Below are 23,004 nucleotides of genomic sequence, written 5' to 3' on the forward strand. Positions count from 1 at the left end.
AAGGTTTAGGGTTTAGAGTTTATGATTTAGTATTTAGGATTTAGGGTTTAGGGTTTAGGGTTTATGGTGTAGGGTTTAGGGTTTAGGGTTTAGGATTTATGGTTTGGGGTTGAGGGTTTATGGTTTAGGGTTTAGGCTTTAGAGTTTGTGGTTTAGGGTTTAGGGTGTATTGTTTAAGATTTAGGGTTTATGATTTGGGGTTGAGGGTTTATGGTTTAGTGTTTATGGTTTGTGGTTTATGGTTTAGGGTATAGGGTTTACTATTTAGGGTTTGGTTTGGGGTTGAGTGTTTATGGTTTACGGTTTAGGGTTTATAGTTTAGGGTTTAGGCTTTAGGCTTTGTGGTTTACGATTTAAGGTGTCGGCTTTAGGGTTTAGGGTATATGGTTGGGGTTGAGGGTTTATGGTTTAGGGTTTGTGGTTTAGGGTTTAAGGTGTATTGTTTAGGGTTTATGGTTTAGGGTTGAGGGTTTATGGTTTAGTGTTTAGGGTTTATAGTTTAGGATTTAGGCTTCAGTGTTTGTGGTTTAGGGTTTAGACTTTATGGTTTAGTCTTTTGGTTTGGGGGTTTAGTATTTTGGATTTTGCTTTTAGGGTTTAGGGTTTAGGGTTTAAGGTTTATTGTTTGGACTTTAGGGTTTAGGGTTTAGGCTTTAGGCTTTAGGGTTTGTGGTTTAGGGTTTAGTGTTTAGGTTTTATATTTTGGGGTTTAGGGTTTAGGGTTTAGGCTCTCGAGTTTGTGGTTTAGGGTTTCGGGTATAGGGTTAGGGTTTAGGGTTTATGGTTTGGGTTGAGGGTTTATGGTTTAGGGTTTAGGCTATAGTGTTTGTGGTTTAGGATTTATGGTTTAGGGTTTATGGTTTAGGCTTTAGGGTTTGAGGTTTAGGGTTTATGGTTTAGGAGTTGGTGTTTGGGCTTTGGGGTTTGTGGTTTAGAGTTTATCCTTTAGGGTTTAGGGATTAGGGTTTAGGGTTTAGGGTGTAGGGTTTAGGTTTTATGGTTTGGGGTTGAGGTTTTATGGTTTAAGGTTTAGGCTTTAGGGTTTGTGGTTTAGGGTTTATGGTGTAGGGTTTAGGATTTATGGTTTATGGTTTGGGGTTGAGGGTTTATGGTTTAGGGTTTAGGGTTTATAGTTTAGGGTTTATTCTTTAGGGTTTTTGGTTAATGGTTTAGGGTGTATGTTTAGGGTTTATGGTTTAGGATTTAGGCTTTAAGGTTTGTGGTGTAGGGTTTAGGGTTTAGGGTTTGTGGTTTGGAGTTGAGGGTTTATGGTTTAGGGTTTAGACTTTAGTGTTTGTGGTTAGGGTTTAAGCTTTAGGGTTTAAGGTTTAGGCTTTTGATGCGCGGAATTTTGCCTCTAGACAAATTTCCTTCCGGCACGTGCACCGGATCGTCGTCAAGTAAAAACTCACAAAAGAGTGACTTCGAATCCCACAGGGATTGATAGATCGATCAATTACAATTGGAGAATTATACTAGTTGAGCGAAATCCGAATTTAATTGGAATTGCAGAAAGTAAAAATTGGCGAGAAACTGAAATTGCAAGAAATTAAAGTAACAGAAAATTAAACTGCAAGGAATTAAAGTGTAGAAGCTAAAATTACAAGAAATTAAATTGGAAGGGGAAATTAGCATGAAATTAAAGAGCAGAAAGTAAGTAGAATTGGTAGATCAGAGAATGGGAGATTCATTGGGTTCAGGAGATGTACAATTCTCCGGATCAAATTCATTTTCATCTCTTCCTCAATCAATGAATTCATTGATCTCCTTGGCAATCTTAAGTGATTGATCCCAATTCCTTAGCTCACCAATCTCTCTAAGCATGAACAATTGCCCAATTCCTTGATTTAAGTGCTCATAGGAAGAGATGAAGTTTGGTCACTGATTATACCACACAAATTCATAGATCAAAGTGTTGGTAGGATTACATGTCACTATATCCATCCGAACCCAAATCTAATCCAATATGAGAAAGCATTTCTAGCATGATCTCCTCATTCCTCTTTCAAGGTTCTGATGAGATCCAATTATGAATAGCTTCTTTCCCAAGATAACTATTCAATTGGATGAAGACCGAAAGCTTTCTAGTAAAATCAAGAGAAAAGAAAGAAGAAGATGAATGAAAACTAATATTGATCCATTGAGTTACACAGAGCTCCCTAACCCAATGAAAGGGGTTTAGTTGTTCATAGCTCTCAAAATGGAAATTGGAATTGAACGATACTTTCTGGAAATTAACTAACAGAGAATGAAAAATACAAAAGATGTAAATTGCCCAGTAATTGTAAAGTCAAAAGAAAAGGTGAAAAAGTTTCCTCTAACTTAAATTCTAAGCTATTTATACACTTTCTTCCGTTGATCTTCAAGCTTTGAATTGGGATTTTGGCCTTGATGGAATTGGGTTGAAAATGGCTCCAATTGGTTTTCATTGGTGTTGAGAAGAGATCTGTGTGAATTTTGAATCCTGATGCTTCACGTTTGAGTCAACATTTGAGGGCCAACGTTGACTCAAACGCCATATAGAACTAAACCAGCAAAACCAGAAAGCTTGTTGTCATTGGCGTTTGACTCAACGTTGGAGGGCCAACGTCAGCTAACCCACGCGTACGCGTACCGTGCGCTTCCGTGAAAAAAGGGTCAAAAATGCTCATCCACGCGTACGCATACTGCACGCATGCGCGTGGATGCAAGATTTTCATTTTGTAGTTTAAAAATAAAGTAGGGGACATTGGACTCAGCGTTGGACCTCCAACGTTCCCTCCAACGTTGGCGTTTTCACATGTACGCGTACTGTACGCTTACGCACACATTGGTATTTTTTTCATCTGCGCGTACGCGTCACTTGCGCGTACGCATCGATTCAAAATTCTCGACTCCAACTTCGGGGCTTGGCATCACGGACGTTGGAGGCAACATTTGAGGCAACGTTGGACCTCCAACGTTCGATTTTGGCGCTTACGTGTACCGTACGCTTCCGCGCAAAATGGTCAAAACTACTCATTTATGCGTACACGTACTGCACGCTTCCGCGCGAATATCAAAATTTGCTTTTTTTTACGCGTACGCGCCACTCAAAATTCACTTAGCTCCAGAATTGAAGTTTTTATCACCACGTTGGGGGTAACGTTGGATGTCCAATGCTACCTCAAATGTGAGCATCAGCCACCATGCAGAGAAGTGCTCTGTTTCTCTTCCAACGTTTGAGGTAACGTTGGTGGTCCAACTTGGCCACCAACATTGCTTCCTCCTCATCCTTTCCATGCTCCTTCTTCAACCTTCCTCCATGCTTTCCTTCACCTATCATCAACCAATGAATGCATCAAAGCCTTGCTAAAGTCATGAGAATTCTTATCATTCTTAGCATACAAGTAATCATAGCATAAATCATCATGAAATTGCTTCAAATTACTCATGGTTGAATGAATATAGACATACATGAATTTCTACCCAATTTGCTTACTTATAGCTCAAGAAAGTGCATAAAACCTATTAAAAATAAGGACAAAGGATAGTGAAACTAGCCTAAGATACCCTGGCATCACAACACCAAACTTAAATCTTGCTTGTCCCTAAGCAAGTACTGAATTTATTAAGAAGAAAGAATGAAACAGAAGGGAATGTTCATATCAGCAAGTCATTATTATTAGTAAATGGGGTTTTATGCAGAAAAATGCAACAGCTCACTTCTTATTGATCTTTAGGTATACAAAGTCTCCTTCAAGCATCAATTATCATACTGCTACGACCTCTTATTATTCATTCATCCTTGGTAGTTGTTTTTCTTTATTTTCTTTTCCTGTAGACTTTAGCTCAGTGTCATGTGTTGTAGCAGTTTCTTAGCTTATTGGTACTTGACACATTTTTCACTACAGACACTTGGCTCACAAATCTTCTTAAGACATTGATGCCCAGCACCTCTTTGGGTTACTAAATGTCTTGTAGCTACGTTGCTCTTGATAATGGAAGTTTGGTTGATAATCCCGGGTTAGTTAACCCAAGTTACCAAGTGTTAAAGAACTCCATAGAACCTAATCATCCAAGCAGATCCTAGTACATTGACACCACAGGCATATGTCCTAAGGTCCAAGCTATTGGTGTCTAGCCTTATTCATTGCTATCTTTTGTTTTTGCTGCCACTTTTGGCTTTTCTTTTTCTTTTCTTTTTGTTTGTTTCCCTTTTCAACCAAGGACTTTTATTTACTAAGGTTCATAGACAGTAAGCTAACTTTCACCTAGAAATAGAGCAATCTATCCTTTTATTCATTTGTAAGTGAGCTACTGCACAATCAAACATACACCACCACTTACTGTTATTTTACTACTTGCTAAAAAGGAACTCTTCTACTTCTATGTTCAATCATTTCTTTTATTTAATTGAAAAGACTTAGGGAACTAGGAAAGTATTTAACAAGTGATAATGAAAGCACACACACTTAGGCTAGCACACTTATTGCAATGATTAAAACATACGGAATGCAAGATGACTAAAACCATAAGTGAATATCAACTAAGACAAACATGTTCTTTCTTTATTGAATGGAGTAGCCAAGGAGCAAGTCCACCATTCATTTTTTATCCTGTTTGTCTTTCTTCTTCTTATCGCTTGCTTGCTTACTACTTTCTCCCTTGACTTTGCCCTTTAGCTTTTGCCAGAATCCAGCTTTCTTCATTGTCTCTTCTACTTTGCTTTGTTTATTTCTCTGGCACTCCCTTCCTCGAGGTATTCATCGTAAATTGGAAATGCTAGGTCCATGCTATGCAGATGTTCCCCAATGTAGTTGAACTTGATTTGGCTATTTATGTTATAATCAGCTTGAACCCCATACCTTGCATCCTGAAGGGTCGTGAACTCCTAGAAGGCTCTCATGTTATCAACTTGAAGTTAGGCAAGCTGGTTGAGAGATTCTTGAAATTATGAATCTTGTTCTCTTTGCATAACTAGAGATCTTGACTCATAATCTCTCTGTTGACTCATCATTCTCAGCTGAAGCTCTTCTTGTCTTTGTTGAGCTCTCATGTACTGTGAATGGAACTCTTCTTGCTTTTGTTGCACTCTCATGTATTGTTCGAAGAGCCTTTCAATTGCTTCTTGGATCCGCCCCATGTCCATGTTGTTTTGTGGTTGGAATTGTTGCTCCCCTCCTTGCTCTTCTTGTTGCACTTCTCCTTCCTGTGGTTCTTCTCTCCTTCTCCTCCTTTGTTGTCTTCGACTTTGCTGTGCCTCTGTGACATTCGTCATTCTTTCGAGGGTTATGGGCATGCCTGGATACAGCCACATTAGGTGTGCATCCTCTAATGGCACTCTGGCCTTCATGCATAACCTCATAATGGTGCTTGGGTAATAGAGCCAGGCTTCAGCAGAATTTTTCTCTGCAACCCTTTGAATTGTCATTTACAATTATCTCATGGACCTTTATCTCTCCCCCCACCATTATGCAGTGTAGCATGACAACCCTTTGCTTGTTGACTTTCGATGTGTTTACTGTGCCAAGAATTGATCTCTTTATCAGCTCATACCATTCTTTTGCTTCAAGGATGAGATCTCCCTTTTTCAAGTACTTGTGCCTTCCTTGATTGTCCCTCTCCCAGTCAGCATTCACCACACAGATATCGCTAGATATTTCATCATAATCTGGGTTTCCATTTACTCCTTCGTGGTACCCTGGCTCATCAAAATGTGCTGGCCTAAGTCCTAAGACCTTCATGATAGTCTTCGGACTAAAGTCCACTTCCACTCCCCGTACATAACTCTTGTAAGTTGGGGCTTCAGTCATATTAAGCCTTGGGGTGTTAGCATAAAACTCCCTTATGATGTTTGTATTAATCCTGGTGATTGGTGAGGTAAGCTCTTCCCATTTTCTCTTTCTGATCTTGGCTTTCATTTCTAGGCACCTGTCATCAGGTAGCTGGAAAGGGACTTCTGGATATATCTTCTTGTCATTCGTCCACCCAAGTTGATGGTACCATGATCTGAACTTCCATCGATCATATTCATTTTCACCTTCTTCAACCATGGGTTCCTTTCCTCTTCTTCTTTTAGAGCTTGAAGAAGAAGCCATGCTTCCCTTGATGGTTGGCCAAGTTGAAGTTAAGGGTCTATGAAGAGAATGGGTTGGTGTGATGCACCCTCGGAGGGAAAGTATTTGAAGTTAAGGTAGTGTTATGGAGGCAAGTGAACAAGGGTACTTTGTTGCACAAGGAACATGGCTTCTAGGCTTTGATTTTAGAGAACAAAAGCGTTCAATATCTGAGTACAAGAAGTGTGAGATTTTGGTTCACATGCACGGTTCAAGTGAGGCTTTTTATAGTAAGCTTTAATGAAGAATGGATGGCTAGGATTCATTGGGACAAATGATAAATTAACATTGTGCATGCAATGTTGAATAAAGACAAAAGTTGCCTCTTCCTGAAGCATATCTCTTCGGTCTTTCAAGTGCTTCTTCCAAGGATGTTCAGACTCACCCTTCAAGCCATGTGATCCCCTTTTGTCTTCATGCTAGGCTTTCCTTTCCTTGTATTGTCCCTTTCATGAAATAGTTCTCTGTGCACCTAACCATCATAACAAGACAAAAGGAGTGAGTACTAACAGGTGGTGGTAAAAGAACAATTAATATTTTAAAATTAAAACCTTGGCTATCATTTCTCATGCTTGTTTAACCAACCATGACTCTTTTTGGTGCCACCATATATGGTCTTGGAGGACACCAAACTTAGTGTTTTGTCATATGGTTCAAAGTGTTACTTCCTCCAAATGTTGTCATTGAAATCTCAATGAAATTAGTGTCACTTTTTGGTTAAACCATCATGAGAAAAACTTTATTTTGCTATTTCTAAACATGAACTAAAAATTATAACCATGGTTGCACTTTCATGACTTTCAAAGCTCAAGAAAACTTGACTCTCATGACTTGTTCTTGCAATATATAGAACACCAAACTTAATGTTTGGCTATAAATTCCAAGAAACAAATGTCAAACTGGCATTATGATCATTATTTTTGAAAGGTATCCTAGTGTGCCTGTAGGCACACCAAACTTAGGATTGGATCATATGCTTCTCAATGTCATGAAAAATTGTCAACGTGGTCTTGAATTCATGCTAGAGCAACACTCATTATTCATACTGAAGTATTAAAAACAAGGAAAACTAAATCATGGGCTGCCTCCCATGGAGCACTTCTTTAGCGTCACTAGCTTGACGGTTGGTCTTTGTCATGGTGGATTGTAGTGCCTTAGGTCTTCTCCCCTTATAGTGAAGCAGTCTCCACTTGATTCATTAATGATTTCTACATGCTCTAGGGAGAGGACCTTTCTAATGGTGAACACTTGAGGTAATTGAGATGGAATGGTTGGAAGATAGGGTGGGATTGGTGGATGGTGGGCTGATATTACTTTGTCTCCAGGGGAAAAACCCTCTGTAGGAATCTTTTTATTTCTCCATCCCCTTGGTAATTTCTTCAAAAATCTTCCCTCTTCTTCCAGTGGTGCTCCCATGAGTGTTGTGTCAGGAAGTCCCTTGCTAGCTGCTCCTCTCAACTCTTGTGGCTTAGGCTCTTCCTTGAACTCCATTCATTGCTTCTTCTTTTGAGCTTATTTTTTATCAATCAGGGAGAGCTCCAGATGCTGCCCCTGTGGTTCATTTCTGTTCTCCTTTAGGAGACTCTCAATGTGCTCTTCCTTTAATTCCTTGCTCTCTTGCTCAGATTCATGCACGGGTTTGAAGGCCTGGAAAGTGAGCTGCTCATCATGTATTCTCAATATCAATTTTCCTTGTTCTACATCAATGAGAGATTTTCCAGTTGCTAGAAATGGTCTCCCCAGAATAATGGGATGCAGGTAGCTTTCCTCCATGTCCAGAACAACAAAATCAGTGGGGAGGAAGTAGTTTTCTACTTTCACCAATACATTTTCAATTAGCCCTTCAGCCTTCTTCTGAGTTTTATCTGCCAATTGGACGATTACATCCGTGGATCTCAGCTCATTGATTTGTAACTTCTTCATGAGAGATAGAGGCATCACATTTATGCTGGCTCCTAAGTCGCAGAATCCTTTGTCAATTTTTGTCTCTCCTATGGCACATGGAATATGAAAACTCCCTGGATCTTTTTTCTTCATGAGTATGTCTTTCTTGATGAGGGTACTACATTCCTTGTTCATTATCACTATTTGTCCCCCTTTTAAGGTTCCTTTCTTGGTCAACAGTTCTTCCATGCACTTAATGTACATTGGCATCTGTTGAAGAATTTTGATGAAGGAGATGTTGACACTGAGTGTTGCAAAAATGTCTAGGAATCTTGAATATGACCTATCTTCCTCACTTCCCTTGAGTCTATGTGGGAATGGTGCTTGCGGCACAAAGGGCTCGAGGTATTCTTTCTCTTTTTGTTCCTTCCTCTGTTCAGGGCTAGACATTTCTTCTATCTCCCTTACATCTTTCCTTGGTTTTCCCTCATCATGCTCTGAGTGTATGAAGCATTCTTCCTTCAGACCTTCTTCATTGCTTAGATTGATTGACTTGCATTCTTCCCACCTTACCTTCTTCATTTCTCCTCTTGGATTTTTCTATGTATCACTTGGGAAACTATCAGTGGGCCTTGGAAATTGTTGTGAAAGATGTCCTACTTGAAATTCGAGATTCTTAAGAACCTCCCCTCGACTTTTCATAATACCTCTTTCCTCTTCCCGGAATTTTTTCATGTCTTCACACTATTTGTTAAGGTTTGCAAGCATAGCTTCCATCTTGGCCATTCTGTCCTCATCATGTGGTGCTGATTGGTTGGAATTGCAGTGTGGAGAGTGGTTGTTACGGTTGTGGTATGGTGGATGTGAATGAGTATTTTGTGTGGTATGGTATCGTTTTTGGTTGGAGTTTTGGTGCCTGGATTTGTTGTACTGGGTTGGATTGTGTGGTCTGTGGTCTTGGCCTTGGTTTTGTTGGTTCCCCTACCCAAAGTTTGGGTGGTTCCTCCAACCAGAATTATAGGTTTTGGAGTAAGGATCATTAGCTTGCCTAGATGAGTTTCCAAGGTAATTAACTTCCTCCCAGTTAGCTCCTTCTTCTGTCTCCAATTCTTCTTGGGGTGAGGGTTGAGTGTGAATAGCTGTAGCCTGATTCTTCTCTATTTGCTTGGTCAATTCAGCCAGTTGCTTGGTAATTATCTTGTTCTGGGCCAGGATTGCATCCATATGGTTCAATTTTAAGATTTCCCTGTTGTTGCTCCTGTCCGAGGAATAAAAGTACTCATTGTCAGCCACTGTCTCTATAACATCAACGGCCTCTTCAATGGTCTTCTTCTTATTGAGGGAACCTACAGATGAGTGGTCTACAGCCTTCCTTGATTCACAATTCATCCCTTCATAAAAGATGTGGATTTGCACCTATTCATTAAATATGTCAGGGGGGCATTTCTTCGTCAAGTCTTTGAATCTCTCCCATGCTTCATATAGAGTTTCATCATCCTGCTGTCTGAATGTCTGCACTTCAGTTCTTAGCCTTTTTACTCTTTGTGGAAGGTAGAATCTTGTCAAGGATCTGCTCATTACATCTTCCCAGGTGGTCAAGCTTACTTTGGGAAATGACTCCAGCCATTTTGATGCCTTGTCTCTCAAAGAAAATGGAAACAGTAGCAATCTATAGGTGTCAGGATGAACATCATTAGATTTAACCGTGTCACAAATCCTTTGGAATTTAGTGAGATGCTCATTAGAATCCTCTTGTGCACTACCCCCAAAAGAACAGTTGTTCTGGACAAGAGTTATGAGCTGAGGCTTTAATTCGAAATTGTTAGCATGGATAGCTGGCCTTTGAATGCTGCTATCACAATTTCCTGGATTTGGATTGATGTATTATCCCAGGACTCTCCTCTCTTGTCCAGCAGGGTTAGCTCCACCTCTTCTGGCATGGTTATTCACCTCTTCTTCATGATGGTTTTCAATATCATCCTCCATGGTTATATCAAAATATTCATCCTCTTCTTCTGCACCAACAACCCTCTTTCCTCTTGCTTCCCTCCTTAATCTCAGGAAGGTTCTTTCTGGTTCACTATCAAATGAGGTTGAAATTTCCTTTCTTTTACCTGTCATACAATGAACAAGTACAAGAAACAGCAAGTGCAGAATCTACTCAAATAGAGTATAGTTAGATTTGTTAAAGTAATTTATCAAATAGTTAGTGGGTTAGCTTGCTGGAAAGTAAAGAAGTAAGGTAAAATTAAAGAGATATAACTAACAGAAAATTGCAGAGAATAAAATGAATGATTAAAATTAAATTGCAATAAATCAAAAGAAAAAGTAAAGTGCTCAATCTAGTTATCCTTAAATTTAATAATTATCAATACAAAACCAATCCCTGGCAACGGCGCAATAAACTTGATGCGCATAATTTTGCCTCTAGACAAATTTCCTTCCAGCAAGTGCATCGGATTGTCGTCAAGTAAAAAGTCACAAAAGAGTGAGGTCGAATCCCACAGGGATTGGTAGATCGATCAATTACAATTGGAGAATTATACTAGTTGAGCGAAATCCGAATTTAATTGGAATTGCAGAAAGTAAAAATTGGTGGGAAACTGAAATTGCAAGAAATTAAAGGAACAGAAAATTAAATTACAAGGAATTAAAATGCAGAAGCTAAAATTGCAAGAAATTAAATGGGAAGGGGGAATTAGCATGAAATTAAAGGGCAGAAAGTAAGTAGAATGGGTAAATCAGAGAATGGGGGATTCATTGGGTTCAGGAGATGTACAATTCTCCGGATGAAATTCATTTTCATCTCTTCCGCAATGAATGCATTCATTGATCTCCTTGGAAATCTTAAGTGATTGGATCCCAATTCCTTGGCTCAGCAATCTCTCTAAGCATGAACAATTTCCCAATTTCTTGATTTAAGTGCTCATGGGAAGAGATGAAGTTTGGTTACTGATTATACCATACAAATTTATAGATCAAATTGTTAGTAGGATTACAGGTCACTATATCCATCCAAACCCCAATCTAATCCAATGTGAGAAAGCATTTCTAGCATGATCTCCTCACTCTTCTTCCAAGGTTCCGAGGAGATCCAATTATGAATAGCTTCTTTCCCAAGATAACTATTCAATTGTTGAAGACCGAAAGCTTTCTAGTAAAATCAAGAGAAAAGAAAGAAGAAGATGAATGAAAACTAATATTGATCCATTGAGTTACATAGAGCTCCCTAACCCAATGAAAGGAGTTTAGTTGTTCATAGCTCTCAAAATGGAAATTGGAATTGAACGATACATTCTGGAAATTAACTAACAGAGAATGAAAAATACAAAAGATGTAAATTGCCCAGTAGCTGAAAAGTCAAAAGAAAAGGTGAAAAAGTTTCCTCTAACTTAAATTCTAAGCTATTTATATACTTTCTTCCATTGATCTTCAAGCTTTGAATTGGGCTTTTGGCCTTGATGGAATTGGGTTAAAATTGGCTCCAATTGGTTTTCCTTGGTGTTGATAAGAGATCTGTGTGAAGTTTGAATCCTGATGCTTCACGTTTGAGTCAACGTTTGAGGGCCAACATTGACTCAAACGCCATATAAAACTAAACCAGCAAAACCCGAAAGCTTGCTGTCATTGGCGTTTGACTCAATGTTGGAGGGCCAACGTCAGCTAACCTACGCATTCGCGTGCCACGAGCTTCCGTTCAAAACGGTCAAAAATGCTCATCCATGCGTACGCATACTGCACGCTTGCGCGTGGATGCAAGATTTTCATTTTGCAGCTTAAAAACAAAGTAGGGGACGTTGGACTCAGCGTTGGACCTCCAACGTTCACTCCAACGTTGGTGTTTTCACGCGTACGTGTACTGTACGCTTACGCGCACATTGGTATTTTTTTCATCCGCATGTACGCATCACTGGCACGTACGGATCGATTCAAAATTCTCGACTCCAACTTCTAGGCTTGGCATTGTAGACGTTGGAGGAAGCATTTGAGGTAACGTTGGACCTCCAACGTTCGATTTTGGTGCGTACACGTACTGCACGCTTCCGCGCAGATATCAAAATTTGCTTTTTTTTACGTGTATGCATCATAAACGCATACGCACCACTCACAATTCACTTAGCTCCAGAATTGAAGTTTTTATCACCACGTTGGGGATAACGTTGGATGTCCAATGCTACTTCAAATGTGAGCATCAGCTACCATGCAGAGAAGTGCTCTGTTTCTCTTCCAACATTTGAGGCAACGTTGGTGGTCTAACTTAGCCACCAACATTGCTTCCTCCTCATCCTTTCCATGCTCGTTCTTCAACCTTCCTCCATGCTTTCCTTCACCTATCATCAACCAATGAATGCATCAAAGGCTTGCTAAAGTCATGAGAATTCTTATCATTCTTAGCATACAAGTAATCATAGCATAAATCATCATGAAATTGCATCAAATTACTCATGGTTAAAAGAATATAGGCATACACGAATTTCTACCCAATTTGCTTACTTATAGCTCAAGAAAGTGCATAAAACTATTAAAAATAAGGAAAAAGGATAGTGAAACTAGCCTAAGATGCCCTAGCATCAGCTTTAGGGTTTAGGGTTTAGGGTTTAGGATTTAGTGTTTGGGCTTTAGGGTTTGTGGTTTAGGTTTTAGGGTTTAGGGTTGATGATTTAGGGTTTAGGGTTTAGAGTTTATGGTTTAGTATTTAGGGTTTAGTGTTTAGGGTTTAGGGTTTATAGTGTAGGGTTTAGGGTTTAAGGTTTATGGTTTGGGGTTGAGGGTTTATGGTTTAGGGTTTAGGCTTTAGAGTTTATGGTTTAGGGTTTAGGGTGTAGTATTTATGGTTTAGGGTTTATGGTTTGGGGTTGAAGGTTTATGGTTTAGGGTTTAGGGTTTGTGGTTTAGGGTTTTGGATTTGTGATTTATGGTTTAGGGTATAAGATTTAGTATTTAGGGTTTATGGTTTCGAGTTTAGTGTTTGTAGTTTAGGGTTTAGGATTTATATTTTAGGGTTTAGGCATTATGGTTTGTTGTTTATGGTTTAAGGTGTAGGGTTTAGGGTTTAGGGTATATGGTTTGGTGTTGAGGGTTTATGGTTTAGGGTTTATACTTTAGGGTTTGTGGTTTAGGGTTTTAGGGTGTGGGGTTTAGGGTTTATGGTTTGGGGTTAAGGGTTTATGGTTTAGTGTTTAGGGTTTATAGTTTAGGGTTTAGGCTTCAGTGTTTGTGGTTTAGGGTTTAGGCTTTATGGTTTAGGTTATAGGGTTGAGGGTTTTAGGTTTTGGGTTTTTGTTTTAGGGTTTAGGGTTTAGGGTTTAGGGTTTAGGGTCTATTTTTTCGGCTTTAGGGTTTGTGGTTAGGGTTTAGGGTTTAGTGTTTGTGGTTTAGGGTTTAGGGTGTAGGGTTTAGGGTTTATGGTTTGGGTTGAGGGTTTATGATTTAGGGTTTAGGCTTTTGGGTTTGTTGTTTGGTGTTTAGGGTATAGGGTTAGAGTTTAGGGTTTATGGTTTGGGGTTAAGGGTTTATGGTTTAGGGCTTTAGTGTTTATTGTTTAGGGTTTAGGGTTTATGGTTTAGGGATTAGGATTTAGGGTTTGGTGTTTAGGGTTTATGGTTTAGAGGTTAGTATTTGGGCTTTAGGGTTTGTTTTCTAAGGTTTATGGTTTAAGGATTAGGGTTTAGTGTTTAGACTTTAGGGTTTAGGGTTTAGGGTTTATGGTTTGGGGTTGAGGTTTTATGGTCTAAGGTTCAGGCTTTAGGGTTTGTGGTTTAGGATTTATGGTGTAGGTGATAAACCACTATTTTATGGTTTATCTTGTGCTCAATTGAGTGCTTTTTATGAAGTCTTTGCACACTTATTCATACAATTTGTATGATATTACAATTCCTTCCTAGTTTTGTTCTATAATTGAAAACTTGCTTCCTAAGCCTTTAAATTGTATATTTTTAACTCCCCTTTATACCATTCGATGCTGTGATCTGTGCGTTATGTGTTTTCAGGCTTTATAGGGCAGGAATGGTTTAGAGGATGGAGAGGAAGCTTGCAAAAATGGAAGGAGCACAAGAAATAAAGGAGACAACCAGCGAGGATTGACGCGTGTGCGTACCTGACGCATACGCGTGAATTGGAGTTTGCACGACGACGCGTGTGCGTACCTGACGCGTATGCGTGACACGAGCTACCTGCAGAAATCGTAAAAAATGCTGGGTGCGATTTTGGGCTGAGTTTGGACCCAGTTTTCGGCCCATAAAGACAGACTAGATCCATGGGACAATCAGAGACTCAACACACATTCTCATTCGCATAGTTTTTAGTTTTAGGTTGGAATCTTAGAGAGAAATCACACTTCCTCTAGGTTTCCCTTACATTCATAGATTTCTAATTTTTTTTCTTCTTATGCTTTTGCTTTGGATATTGAGAAGAGTCACTACCTCCGTCGAAGTTTCATTATTCTAGTTTGCTTTCTTATTCCTTTACTCTTTTGATTACTTATTAACCCTGTTCAGATACGTATGTTACATTTTAGGATTTATTAATGCAAAGAACTATTTTTACTTTTAATTAATTTTTAATTCTTATTTATTTAATTTATCATGTCTTCTTCTTATATTTCTGTGAAAGTTATATTCATGTCAATGGAGTAGACTCTTGACTTGGGAGTTGATTAAAAGGAGACCCTTGAGTTAGAATGCTCAAGTGATTAGTTAAATTGGAAGTTGTTGGCTAATTCTCTATTTACTAATGCTAATCCTTCCCAAGGGAGAGGATTAGGACTTGTGAATAAGAGTTAGCTCAATCGCTTGACTTTCCTTTATTTAGTAAGGGTTAACTATGTGAAAACAACAACCTCTTGATACTACACTTGAGAGAATTCCAACAAGGATAGAACTTCCAATTAATCATTCCCCCGGTCAAGGCTTTTTAATTGATTACATAAATTCTCTCATTAATTTTCATTGCCTTAATTTATAATTATTTTAATTTCACATTCTCTAACTCTAAAAATTCTCAGAAAAATCCTGACTAATAAAATAGCACTCTTTTGTCAACTCGTTGGGAGACGACCTGGGATTCTTACACCCAGTGCTAAATTCCACCTCCATCAATTTTTGGCACCGTTGCCAAGGAGTTGCAATAGCGTGCTAAATTATTAGTTAGTGTAAATATTTTTAATTTTTCAATTTTTGCATATTTTATTTTATTTTATTACCATGAGCTGTATGTTTCTTTCATTGAATGACGCATTCACTGCGTGATCCGAGCTTAGCTGCGTTTGATCCTGAAATTGAAAGAACTATTTCACGTATTAGGCGAGCTCGGCATCGGTTAGCCTCTGAGGGCAGTAAAGTGGTTACTACCAACTCACCAGTCTTATCTGAAGGCGAATCTGAAGCGGCATCTGAGGAAGAAACAAGCTCCTTTTCTACTAATTCTGTTGATTTATGTGTAGGTAATATGGCGGAGCCCAGAAGGATTACTCTCCAGGAAGCAGGCGCTCCAGACTTTACACTGCAACCGTATCAAGGGCGTCACCCAAATCTGGCTCCATATTTTGAACTGAAGACTGCGTTAATCAAGCTAATTCCCAAGTTTCATGGCTTACCTGCTCAGGAGCCTATCAAGCACCTCAGGGATTTTCAGACAGCCTGCTCAACTGTTAGGCGTCATGGTGCAGATGAGACCACTATTTTGCTATCTGCCTTCCTGTTTTCTCGTGAGGGAAAGGTAAGGGAGTGGTTCTACACTCAACCTGAAGAGGTTGTCACTAATTGGAATCTACTCAGAAGGGAGTTCTTGGAAAAATACTTTCCAGCTGAAGTCACAGACAGACTAAGAAAAGAGATTTCCTGCATTATCCAAGGCGACTCAGAGACCCTTTATGAATATTGGGAACGCTTCAGGAATCTTCTAGATTCATGCCCCCACCACAAGATTGACCAGATGGTGTTGATCAGCTACTTCACACAAGGCATGAAGCCTCAGGATAAGACTACATTAGATGTTGCAAGTAATGGCTCTCTGAAGAAGTACAAGACGGCAACAGAAGCGTGGCAACTGATCACCGATCTAGCTGAATCTACCCAGAATGTCAGGCACAGGAACAACCATCCCAAGGCAGTTGCGGAAGTTTCCTCTAGCAGTGAGACTACTGCTCTCACTCAGGCTCTGGAAGAGATGACCAATATGTTGAAGCAGCTACAGCTGAATCAACAACAACCTCAGCCTCCCCATCACAACAGAGTCAACAATTGGTTCCTCAAAGAGTATGCGGAATATGTGCCAATTATACTCGTTACACTGATGAGTGTCCGCAGCTCCAACAAGAAGACAACACCTTGGCAGCTACTCATAATTTCTATGACCGCCCGAATCAAGGATACAATCAACAAGGCGGCAATCACAACCAAGGTGGAAACTTCAATCAAGGTTGGCAAGACAACTCCAACCAGGGATGGAGAGATAATTCCAACTAGGGATGCAGAGATGACTCCAACCAAGGATGGAGGGACAACTATAATAGAGGAGGTAGAGACAACCAGGGAAATCAGAGGTGGAATAATAATAACAATCAGCAAAACTGGTATCAGCAAAATCCTCCCTATCAACAGCAGACCCAAAACCAGCCTTACAGAGTACCTCACTAAAGGCAGTCCCAAGCGCCTCAGAACAACCAACAGCAAGCCCCTCAAATCACTTACCCCCCTTCTTTTTCTAATGATGAGATGCTTTGTACTATAAAGCAAGGGCAATAAGACATTCAGAATTTAATTAACTCTTCCATAAATGGTCTTAAGTCCACCATACAATCTCTCATCTCCCGAATGGATTTACTAATTACCTCCAATAATCAACCTTCAAGCTCCAGTGCAATTTCTTCTCAACCCATACCCAACCCCAAAGGTGGCATCAATACCATTACTTTGAGGTCTGGGACTACACTGCAAGAGAGGAATCATGAGGAGCCAAGCTCAAAGGAGAACATTCAAGTTAAAGATGTTGTTGAGGTAGAAGATGCTGAAGTGGAGGATGAAGTACAAGACATGGTTGAAGAAGAAGCAAATCAACCAGAGAATAGCTCCCCAAAGGAAGCTGAAGCTGCAAGAGACGCCATCCCTATCCCCTTTCCACACCTTGCTAGGAAGTCCAGAAAGCAGATGGAGCTCGACCCCAAGATGGTAGAAATCTTCAAAAAGGTTGAGGTAACCATTCCACTTTTTGATGCCATTCACCAAGTACCTAAATATACAAAATTTTTAAAGGATTTATGCATGCATAAGGATAGAATATAGGATTTAGAAACCATTCCCTTAGGTAGCTCAATATCTGCTTTAGTGGGTGCCATACCAGAGAAATGTGGGGATCCGGGGCCATGTATGGTTACGGGTACCATTAAGGGTGTAATATTTTCTGACTGTATGTGTGACTTAGGTGCATGTGTTAGCATTATGCCATTGTTTGTATATGATGCTTTGAGGCTCCCTCCCTTAAAAAGGTCAGCAGCTCATTTTGTTTTGGCAGATAAAAGCATAATCATAGTGGTTGGAATTGCTAAAGACGTGCTGGTGAGCATTAAGGGGCTCACATTTCCTATTGACTTCTATATTTTGGAGATGCCCCCTAATGACTCAGGAAGACCATCATCCATCCTTCTTGGAAGGCCATTCCTGAAGACTTCAAAGTTCAAATTAGATGCCTTTTCAAGAACTTACTCTTTCGAGATAGATGCTAGAGCAGTGAGCTTCAACCTGGATGAAGCTATGAAGCACCCGTCGGAAGATCATTCCCACTTCCAGTGCGACATCATTGATGATACTGTAGCTTCAGTTCACCAAGAAGAAGTAGAAGAGTTGCACATGGAGCAAGGTCTAAGTGTGGGGAAACCCTCTGAACACAATGAGGACACTTTGTCATTATCACTAGTTCCAGATGATCAAGTGCTGATGCCAGGGCATTTTGGCCAGTTTCACTGACCTTTTCTTTACAGTTTTTAAGGTAGTTTCATGTATTTTCTTAGGAAATAAGCTCGTTTTAGGTAGATAGTCACTTACATCTTGATTCAAGCATACATTGTGCACTTTACATGATTTCATGAGAATTTTGCATGAATTATATGATAAATTGGATGATGCATGATCCCATGATTAAGAGCAAGACTTTGATGCACTTTGTTTGATTGATTTCAGGCCAAAAGAAGAAGAGAAGAGCCACGTTAGTGGCTACGTTAGTTACACTAACGTGGGCACTAACGTGGAAGGAAGGAAAGCCACAACGTTAGTGAGAAAAGTTAGTGGCATTAACTTTGAAGAAAGGAAATGGAGCCAACGTTAGTGACACTTAACATTATCACTAACGTTGGACCAAGCTCATAAGTGGCCACGTTAGTTGCCACATTAACTTAGTTAACGTGGCCTCTAACGTTAAGAAGTAAAGGGGAAGCCAACGTTAGTGACATTCAACTTTATCACTAACGTTGGCCAAGTCACAATAAGCCACATTAACTCCCACGTTAACCTAGTTAACGTGGAAGCTAACGTGAAGAAGGGAGGTGATCGCCAATGTTAGTGACACCCAACATTGTCACTAACATTGGAATGAGCCACACAAGCCACTATGAGCCACGTTAACTCCCACGTTAACTTTAACTTAGTTAACGTGGAAGTTAACGTGGCACTTGGCAGCCTGACCATGCCTTCTTCAAACACGCATAACTTGAGCCACAAAGCTTCAAATGAGGTGATTCTAGTGGCATTGGAAAGTAGGATTCCAGAGCTTTCCAAGCATATATGGCACTACATGGTTGACACTAAATTTGAGGGAGAAAACCTGCCCCGAAAGTGCAATGATGAACATGGTATCAACCTGTATTAAGGCCAACTGACCTCTTCACCTTCCAAGAAGTATAACTCGAGTTGTAGAGCTCCAAATGATGCGCTTACAAAGGAATTGAAAAGTAGACACCCAGGGTTTTCCAACAATATATAATAGTATGGGGTGGACACTAAGTTTGAGCTTCAGAAACTGGCAATAATGAAGCCCTGATCGCTAGCGTTATTGGCACTCAAGTTTTCCATTAACGCTGGCAACTATGCCAGCGACCATGTCCACTTCAAAGGAGCATAACTTGAGCTACAGAGGTCCAATTGAGGTGATTCCAGTTGCGTTAGAAAGCTGACATTCAGAGATTTCCAACGATATATAATACTCTATAGTGGGCATGAAATTGAAGCACAAACAAGAGGCATATTTTAAGCCCCAAAAACACCAACTGGGCAGCAAGTGCAACGTTAGCCACAATAACTTTAGCACTAACGCCACACTTGTAGCGTTAGTGTGGCTAACTTTAGCACTAACTTTAGCACCTGGACCTCAACTTGACCCACTTCTCTCTCAAGTCCACTTCAAAGCTCAAGCAAGCAAGCCCACAATTGTCAACCAATCAAGACCACAAGAAGCATCTAGAATAGGAATTTTCATTTAATTGTAATTTGCTTTTAATTTCATTTTGTAATTTAGGAGAGCCTATGTAAAGGCCTTAGTCTTTACATTGAAAAGATACTCGGGAAGTCTGGAAATTGGGGAATTGAGGGATGGAAAAGGGGTCTTCGGACTCCCTTCCCTCACACACTTTTCCTTTTCTTTCTTTGTACTTTTCATTTATGAATTTTGAAGTTTTATTTTCAGTTTCAATCTTCATCTTAACTTTTCTGCACTTTCTTTCTTTTCTATTTTGGTAGAGCAATGATCAACTAACTCTTTACATTGGGTTAGAGAGCTCTATTGTGATTTAATGGATCAATTGTAGTTCTTATTCTTATTCTTCTTTTTTTTCTCTTGATTTTACTTGAAAGATTTCGGTCTTCATCCAATTGGTTAGTTATCTTGGAAAAGAAGCTATTCATACTTGGATCTCTTCTGAACCTTGGAAGAGGAATGAAGAGATCAAGCTAGAAATGCTTTCTCATGCTGGACCAAATTGGATTTGGATGGATATGTGACTATAATCCTCTCAACACTTGATTTGGGAAATGCATGTGGTATAATCAGTGACCATACTTCATCTCTTCTCATGAGCAATTGACCAAGGAATTGGCTATTGATCAAGATTTGAGAGATTGAATTACAAGAAATTGTAATTCAATCACTTAAGATTGCCAAGGAGATCAATGAGTGCATTGATTGAGGAAGAGATGAGAATGAACATGATCCGGAGGATTGCAATATCTCTTGATCCCAATATTCATTTTATTTTTAGTTCTTACATTTACTTTTCTTGTCATTTTACTTTTCTGCACTTTATTGCTTTCTTTACTTTTCTGTCAATTTCCATTTCCTTGTTACTTATCACTCCATTATGATTCGTCTAACTAGAATAATCAATTAACCATTGATTGCTTAATTCGTTAATCTCTGTGGGATTTGACCTCACTCTATTGTGAGTTTTACTTGACGACAATTCAGTACACTTGCCGAAGGGAGATTTGTTGAGAGACAAGTTTTCCGTGCATCAAGTTTATGGCGCCGTTGCCGGGGATTAATCATGATTAACAAACTACCGGTTGATTGATTTACTAGATTAGACACTTTTCTTTTGTCTTTGTTTTCTTTTGTTTCTTTATTTTCTTTCGCTAACCAACTGTTTGTGATATTGCCTCACTGGGAATTTCCTAATCTGTGACAATGGAGATTCCAATTTCTTTTGGCGATTATTGTTTGAGACAGAGCTTTTTGCAGGAAAAAAAGGAGCACCCATCATATTTAGGTCAATCAAATTTCATGGAAAACTCTCCACCACCACATAATGATTCACTTTACTATGCTCCTGGTGGGTGGGAGTATCAAGAACATGAAATGGGGTACTTTCCAGAGCCACAAAATGGTCCATATTTTGGTGAAATTAATCACTACTCAAGTTGTGGCTGGGAAGATCATAATCAAAGAGATTTCACTCATTTATACCCCATTCATCAAGAGCCATCACCTCTCAATTATACAACCTCACCTCCAAGTTTTACATGCCTAAATTCTTCATCATTTGAGTATGCCTCAGCACAAAAGTCTATCCCAAATCCATACAATTCATTTCACCATCCACAAAACTCAATCCACTACCCACAAGAGTCATACCACTTTCAGAACACACAACCACAAAACATCCAATGCCATTCACAAGCCAACCCCGCCCAACCATTATAATCTACCCAACCTCCTTTAGATAAACTTGCTAGGGTGGAACTCATCATTGAAGAATGCAAAAAAAGTAGAATAGAGGAGAGACTCACTAGGATAGAACTCCTCCTTGAAGAAATAATAAAAACAATCGAAGAGGAGAAAATAGCAGAAAGAGACCATAAAGAAAAATTGAGACAGAATGCACAACTCTATTCTGAAGAACAATTCATTGAAGAGCTGAGATCACAAAGAGAGACCACTTCACTCTCTCCAGAAACAGAGGAGTTTATTCAAAGGTCAAGAAAAAAGGAGGAAGTCAATCAAGGGAGCCCACACTCGAATGAAACAGAGAGTTGCATAGAGGGTGAGTTCAGTGAACCACCAATTCAAGAAGCTCTTGATGAAGAGGATGCTCCACCCATCATACAATACCCAAATTCTGAAATCAAGGTGGTAAAGGCAATCAACATGAACTCTAACAAAAGGATGTTGACCAAGAAAAGAAGGACAATATTCATGAAGAAGAAAAGGTCAACCAAAAGCCATCCCACCCCTACCCCAACAAGCAAGTTTGCTCAAGCTAACAATAGAAGAAGGCTTGCTGGGGAGAGGCACTCAAAACAAGGGGCATTAACTAGCTCCTCTTTCCTCTTGAGGTCATTCCTCTTAACAAACTGGAAGAAGAGGAAGAAAGTTGTGAACAACATGTCAAGCTAATGACATTAAAAGAGCGCTTGTTGGGAGGTAACCCAACCGTAGGTAACATTTTCTTGCTTTGCTTAGTTTACTTTCAATAATTTAGCATATGATTGCACTCTAAGTTTGGTGTTGCCATGCAACAATTTGATTTCCAATCTTCACTGGGTACTTGCAACAGTCTAAATTGACAGTGGCACACTAAGTTTGGTGTTGCCACTTAACTTTCAAGCAAAGTACCATGCCAACACCACTTATTAATGCAATCACATTGTCTCTGTTTTACTTCTTGTGCGTTTGTTGTGATCCATAATCTTGCTTGCTGAGACACATGCATACTCACACTTTATTTTAAGACATTCATGATCCATCATAAACTCCATCACCACTGTTTTAATTGTTGCTTGAGTATAAGCAATCATTCTATGTCTGGTGTGGGAAGGGGAAGAATAGGAGAAAAAGGGCAACAATAAGGAAGATAAAATACAAGGTGGTAAAGTTCCTTTCTCCTCTTACTTATTTCCAGCACTTTAATTTGCATGATTGTCTTCTATGTTCTTTGTATGTATGTGTGCTTTCTCCTTGTGAATAAGCATGTCAATTCTGTCTTTTAAACTTTTTATTGATTAAGGCTGTGTTTTCTAGTCTGAATGTCATTACTGCATCCTTACTTTGCTTACTAGTATGCTTATCCCTTTTGAATCAAATGAAAAGAGAATGAGTGTTTTATAAAAGACCAGAGTAGAGTTCATACTATGGAGTAAGTTCCTGAGTTTGTGGTGTGGTCATAAGTTAGCTAAGTTGGTTCAACCACAAGGTGGGAAGACAACTATCTGTCCTGAATCATATGCTTTGAACACACCCCATGACTAGCTAAATAAGAAGATCCTAATAAGAAAAAGGGAAAGAATAATAAAGGTTGAAAAATAAAAGAAAAAAAAGAGTAAGCAATAAGGCTAGGCACCAATGGTTTTAATCTTGAAGCATGTGTCTGTGGTGCTCCTGTGTGAAGGATCTACTTGGACGAATAAGCTCTTTGGGGTGCTTTATCACTTGGTAACTTGGGTTAACTAACCCGAGATTATCAGCTGAAAGTCCACTATCAAGAGTAACCTTCACTACAGAGCATTTAGTAACCCAAAGAGGTGCTGGACACCAAGGTCTCAAGAAAAGAAAATAAATAAAC

At 39.4% G+C, this 23,004-nt stretch overlaps 1 protein-coding gene and 1 non-coding gene across 2 annotated transcripts; one reads left to right on the top strand and one right to left on the bottom strand.

Annotated features, from left to right (window-relative positions):
• Positions 1-7,589: 7,589 nt before the first annotated feature.
• On the bottom strand, positions 7,590-8,543 carry LOC107615593 (uncharacterized). Its single transcript, XM_016317645.1, has one exon. It carries the CDS (start codon positions 8,541-8,543, stop codon positions 7,590-7,592), a length of 954 nt encoding a protein of 317 aa, XP_016173131.1.
• An 847-nt stretch (positions 8,544-9,390) lies between these two features.
• Positions 9,391-9,494, top strand: LOC148544984 (small nucleolar RNA R71). The gene has a single exon (XR_015901961.1). It is a non-coding gene; the product is annotated as a small nucleolar RNA R71 (small nucleolar RNA).
• Positions 9,495-23,004: the final 13,510 nt, after the last annotated feature.

Source organism: Arachis ipaensis, chromosome B9 (genome assembly GCF_059453495.1).
Source record: "Arachis ipaensis isolate K30076 ecotype BB chromosome B9, ASM5945349v1, whole genome shotgun sequence".
NCBI lineage: Eukaryota > Viridiplantae > Streptophyta > Magnoliopsida > Fabales > Fabaceae > Arachis > Arachis ipaensis.